Source organism: Tetrao urogallus, assembly GCF_951394365.1.
Source record: "Tetrao urogallus genome assembly, chromosome: 20".
Taxonomy (NCBI): Eukaryota; Metazoa; Chordata; class Aves; order Galliformes; family Phasianidae; genus Tetrao; species Tetrao urogallus.
The window spans coordinates 4,607,716-4,613,310 of NC_136833.1; the positions used below are offsets into that span (position 1 = coordinate 4,607,716).

The 5,595-nt window shown below is 47.5% G+C and overlaps 1 protein-coding gene across 1 annotated transcript; it reads right to left on the minus strand.

Annotated features, from left to right (window-relative positions):
- Positions 1-552: 552 nt before the first annotated feature.
- RHBDD2 (rhomboid domain containing 2) lies at positions 553-4,919 on the minus strand (the record flags this gene model as incomplete). The annotated part of the gene is made up of 4 exons (XM_079545003.1): positions 553-982; positions 3,018-3,168; positions 3,521-3,922; positions 4,775-4,919. 4 exons carry the CDS (start codon positions 4,917-4,919, stop codon positions 553-555), a joined length of 1,128 nt encoding a protein of 375 aa, XP_079401129.1.
- Between the last annotated feature and the right edge of the window lie 676 nt (positions 4,920-5,595).

The window sequence follows — 5,595 nt, forward strand, 5'->3', positions numbered from 1 at the left end:
TCTCCTTGTTCCAGCCCTGCCTTAATAAGCCCCCTTGAATGCGTACCCTCAGTGGAGAAATCACTACTGAAAGGCTTCTTCACTCATATACTAACTTATAAACTAAGGCTTCCATGCTTCCACCTTCTTCTGTGCCCTAACTACATCACACATGTAAACAAGATAGGAAGCTAAGAGCCTTGATGTAGATGGGATGTATCCTTATCTCTGCAGCACGGCTCAATCCCAGATTAGTCCAGTGTTTTGACTATTAGCTTCCATCTTACCTTGAATCGGAGGACAGAGCCTCTGAAACTGTAGGTATTGTGTGGAGAAAGAAGGCTGCTAAACACTACAATGAGAAAAGTATTCACTAGAATTAGAAATGTGGAGAGGCAATCCAGTCTCTTTCCCTCCACAATGCTAAAAGAAGTATCAAAATTAAAAGGAAATAGAATTAAAGTAATCCATTTAGGTAGTCACCTCAGAGACAGCAACAGTGCCAGCAATTGCTGCTCCGTGAGCATCACATCGTCTTCCCTGCTGCTGCAAGTCCTGCTGCTTTCTGGAGGATCAGTACACCTGAACTTTTGAAAATTCAGCTGGAACAGGAGCTGCTGAGGCTGCTGGATCCCCTGATGCTTGCTGAACCCCAGCCAGGAGGTCCAGGCCAACAGGTGACTGTGGACCAGTCAGACACACGCGCGGTGGCACAGAGAACTTGCTTGTCTGGCAGCACTGTCCAGGCGAGGATCCAGCGTGGGACTGAATGCAGCCCTCTGCAGAGGCACCTCTGGCTTGGTAGGGGGAAGAAACAAGGCTGTATCTTGCATAGCTGTGCTGAGGTCCCACGTGTCCCAAAGCATGGCCAAATCCTGGCGTGCAGCTGTCCTGAAAGCCCTGGCTCTGAACACCGGGGTGCTGCATCGGGGAGGCTGGAAGAGCCGAAGGTGAAGAGCAGTAGTAGCTTTGAGTGGGATATGTGCCAGGCAGCGGGGTAATCCTGGACAGAAGAAAACAGAAGGCTATACTGCGTTCAAAACTGTCACTGCCTAATTAGTGCTGGAAGTGCCCTGGGGGTTGATTTCCTCCTGACCAGTGCTCAGAAAGGTCACAGCAATTCATCAGAGATTCTCTATTACAAGTAGCATTTGAGTAAAAATAGGTTTACTAATTACCCAGGACAGATAAGCTTACACCAGACCCACTCTAATTCTGCACCCACGGAACGAGGAGGGTTTTAGCCTGGAGTCTCTTCATGCGAGAAACATGCCAGCCAAACCACAAAATGCTTTTACAATTTCCATAGACATCCTCTCTGCCTTCCACTGAGCCTAAGTTATTAATCAGGAGAAGTCACAGCTGCCAAGTGTTGGTTATCAAGAAGGCCTTTAGTAGAAGTAGCAGCTCAGGGTAGAGAGCAAAAGAGAAGGAGGAGAGAGAGTTGCAAATAAAATGAATCATTCAGAAGCAAGGTCCATAAACAGCCCTTGCCAGCAGAAGGCATGACTCATCCCACCAAAACACACCAAGTGAAAACCTCACCCAGAAGCCAAAGTCTTGGGAACTTCCAGAGCACTGCTCAGCCCATGCACATCACTAAATGAGTGCAGAGAATCAAGGCGATATTCACAAAGATCACGTGAGTACCAGAAAAAATGAGAAACTGGCTCATGCTGGGGTTTGGGGACTTGAGTTTATTTCCCCTGTACCTCATTTGTGGCCATAAGCCTGATGGGAAAGAGCAAACCTCCCAGAAATGCCTCCTGTCTGATGGGAAGTTGGTGTCTGAAGTCTTATTAATTCAAAAAACAAAAACAAACAAACAAAAAAAAAAGAAGAAAACCAAACCTACACACATATAGAGCTCATATTTAGGTAGAAGAATCAAAATAGTAATTAATTAAGCCCCAGAAACAAGTATAGAACTTGTGCTTCAGACACAAAGACATACAAATTTAGCTGCAGAAATGGAAACATCCTAGAAACACCTTCCCACACCCTGCTTGATAATCAAACGTTTATGCAAATACCTTTGAGCCAGAACAGTCCGTGTCATCTCACCTAAAGAAAGCAAGTTAAGGCAGAGCTGTGCACAACAGCAGAAGCTTTAGGCTGAGGTAGACACAGGCTCAGCATATGGTGAGAAATTCCCTCCTCCCTATAGCAGTAATAAAACAGGGAGAGTCAACATGGTCCCAGATTTGCCTGGCTTCCCCTGCAAGCACTCCTGCAGAGTTTGGTTGCATCTGGGCACATTCTTCCTACCAGCAAGGTTTTGTTTCATGGTTTCCCCTCAGGTGAGGGGAAATGTAAACACCTGGAAATGCTTCCAGTTCAGAGAATGCTTTACAATAAGCTGATGGCTTCAACAAAACGTGCAACTTAACCTGTAGCAGAAAACCATCGCTGTCTCTGTGAAACTGAAATGACATCTCAGGGTAGGGAAAAATTTGACCTCAACTTCTGAGTTTTTTTAGAATTTGCATGAGTTCTCATTGCTTGTGGCATAATCATTCCTGAATGTCAGCTCCAGTGCCATGGTTCCTTTTCATTAAATCAACTTTGCCCCAATACAGAAAACATGCATTGAAAGGTCTCCTGTGTGATGTCTTCAATTTATAATGTGCTGCTCCTACACAGGTTTGGATATGACAAACATCCCAACGTTCCTGGGAGGTGAAGCTGTGCAAAGACTGACAAAGATCACATCCCAGAGAGCAATTCAGCCAGAAACAAGCACCAGAATTCCTGTTACTTTCATGTCAGTGGAGCTGCAATACATGTAACATGTGTACACAGCAGCCTTGCAGCAAATGAGCTTCACCTCCACTCAGTTTCCAGTGAAAGAGCAAACTGAGTTCATGTGTGATGATGTATCACAGCAATACCACAGCAACACCGATGTCCCACATTCCTGTTCTTAACATCCCATATGGGAACATGACCAGCACAGTAAAGATTTTAAAGGTGATTTAATGCCTCCTCATGCCTCAAAAATCTCCCACAAGATATTTCATAGGAGCTCCAGTACTTACTTGCTGCTCTCAGTGGCTCTTCTCTCAGCTGAGGACCCCGGGATGTATTTTAGCCCTGGTATTCTCTTTAGCACACTGAAAGGAAACCTCTGATCCAGCTTAGAGGCCACCGACTCTGGAAGATCCAAGCAGAAACAGTAACCAAGACCATCTGAAGTCAGCAGCACGTTAAGGAGGATTATTGACAAAATGCTCTCATTTCTTGCACTGCAACACACCATCCCTTCCACACCACAGACTAGTTTCCCTGGAGAATTCTTCCGGTTCCAGCTAGTGTTGCCCTTTCAGACCATCATCCTTCACATCTCCATCTTCTCTGCATACCTTAAAGCCACAGCAGAAGCATGGGATGAGAAAGAAATGCAGAACTGGGTGTGATGAGAAAAAGAGCCCAGGAAATAGCATAAAGTCAATGCATCTTGACCACAAGAACTGCACCACCCTCTCTCCTCATGAAGCAACAATCTTACACTGACTTAGGGCTACATGTTCAGAAAGGATACAGGCTTTCCCAACTAGGAGCCCACACAGGTTGCTCAGGAGAGAAGAGTGGGGGATAAACCACACCACAAAGAGCAGAAACCACGGCACCAGCATCACTGGAACTCTAAATCCAAAGAAGAGAGCCCGCTTCATTCGTGAGCGGGTGGTGGAGACACTCAGTGTAGCAAAAGCTAAAGGCATGAATCCTTTGGCATCTTCCACTTCTGACACCCTTGAGACAACAGTTTCAAGTAAGAGGTACAGGAGGCCGGTCAGGATGGCAAACACAACGGTGAGGAAGCAGTGCTTCACAGTGCCAACGTTCTTCTCAAAGCTGCCAGCAAAATACCAGATGACAATGGCACCACAGGTCAAGGATATCAGGTCTTCATAGACAAAGATGTAGGTAACCAGCCTGTGAACTGAGCATGCCAGTGTGTCAGAAAGGCAGGGACAGCAATGAATTTGTCCTAACCCGCTACAATTACAAGTTTAAGCAGAGGGAGACAGCCTACAAGATTAATCAACCTTTTTTTTAATCTATCCTGTTGCAGAAGAGAGGGAACTTGAGGCCTTTAAAACTACGAGTAAGGAATCAAAGACGGCTAAAACAAGAGCTATCTTGGGTACTGTAGGCAGATGGACTGACTTGCTGCTTGCTGGGATGGTGCCTGGAAAAAAGCAATAGCTTCTATAGTAAATATCAGCCTCGTTAGAAGGCAGAAGGCATAAAAATGACTGCTACAGTTTAACTCCGACTTTGCTCTCTTGCTTTAGCTACTGAAGTAAAAATAAAGAAAATACTTCTTAAACAGCCAGCAGAGAGATTTGTCTCATAAGTAAAAACAATTGGAGATTATCAGCTAGTAGCAACACCCTGAGGCCCTCTGATTAGCAGTTCTGGGCATGCCAAGAAGCTCCCAAAGCCCTCCTTCCAACTACAGGATAAATACAGGAGAGAGCATCATTTAGCACAACCTGACAGCCCCAGGCAGGCAGTGATTTCACCATCAATTCAGCACACCACACTGCTTGAACACTGCAGCAAGCTGAGGAATTAATGATCAGCTCCTTCAGGAAATAGCACAGGGTGAGAAGAGAGCAACCAGCCAAGCTCTTAGCAGCGTGTCCCCACTGTGCACTACGCCCACAGACATAGGGAAGCACAGGGAACTGGGAGAGAAGCGCTGCGGGGCTGTGAGGGCCCGGCGGCGCGGCACGGCAAAAGGCACCGCGGAGGAAGGGCACACGGGCTGGGCGTAGGCACCGCTCACCTTCCCCGGCTCGCAGGGCGGCGGGCCGCAAGGCACCGGGGTGGGCGGCGAGGGAACCCCGCAGCAGGCTGGGCCCGGAGGCACCAAGCGACAGCAGCAACGTGAGAGCACCACCAGCCAGAGGGCGGCCGCACCCCGCCGCCATGCTGCCGCGTGCCGCCCTACTTCCGGTCGCCGCCGGAAGGCCTTCTCCGTTGCCATGGCGACGCGAGCCGCTGCGGTACCCGTTACCATGGCGACTGTCTTTTTTTTTTTTTAATTTTTCATACTTTTTTTTTTTTTTTCTCCTTTTCTATTTTGGTCAGCAGGGGACATTGCCATCTCATAGTTTCATACTGTTAGGAGCTGTCGGATGAGGGGAATGCTCAGGGACCAAGGGCCAATCTCTTTTCCCAACTCCAGCATTTTGGGGGGAGCAAAGAGAGAGCACAGTGCAGGAGCTTTCCCTCTGAGCCTGCTGTGAGCTGTCAGGAACCCCCGACCTCCCACTAGGCAATAAAAACAGTAACTTATTGTCTCAGTGCCATTTTCCACTGATCAGAGAATGATAGGATGGCTTGGGTTGGAAGGGACACCAAGGATCATCAATTCCAACCCCCTGCCACAGGCAGGGCCACCATCATCCAGATCTGCTATTAGCCCAGGGTGCCCAGGGCTCCATCCAAGCTGCTCTTGAACGCCTTCAGGCATCCAACAATACAAATACTTCAATTGCTTTGGAACTGGAGATTCAAAGGCTCTACACAGAGCAACTCTTTTTTAAATTAATAATTCCAGTCACAACTCGCTTTGCAGAAACTTCAGGCCACGACAGTGGGATT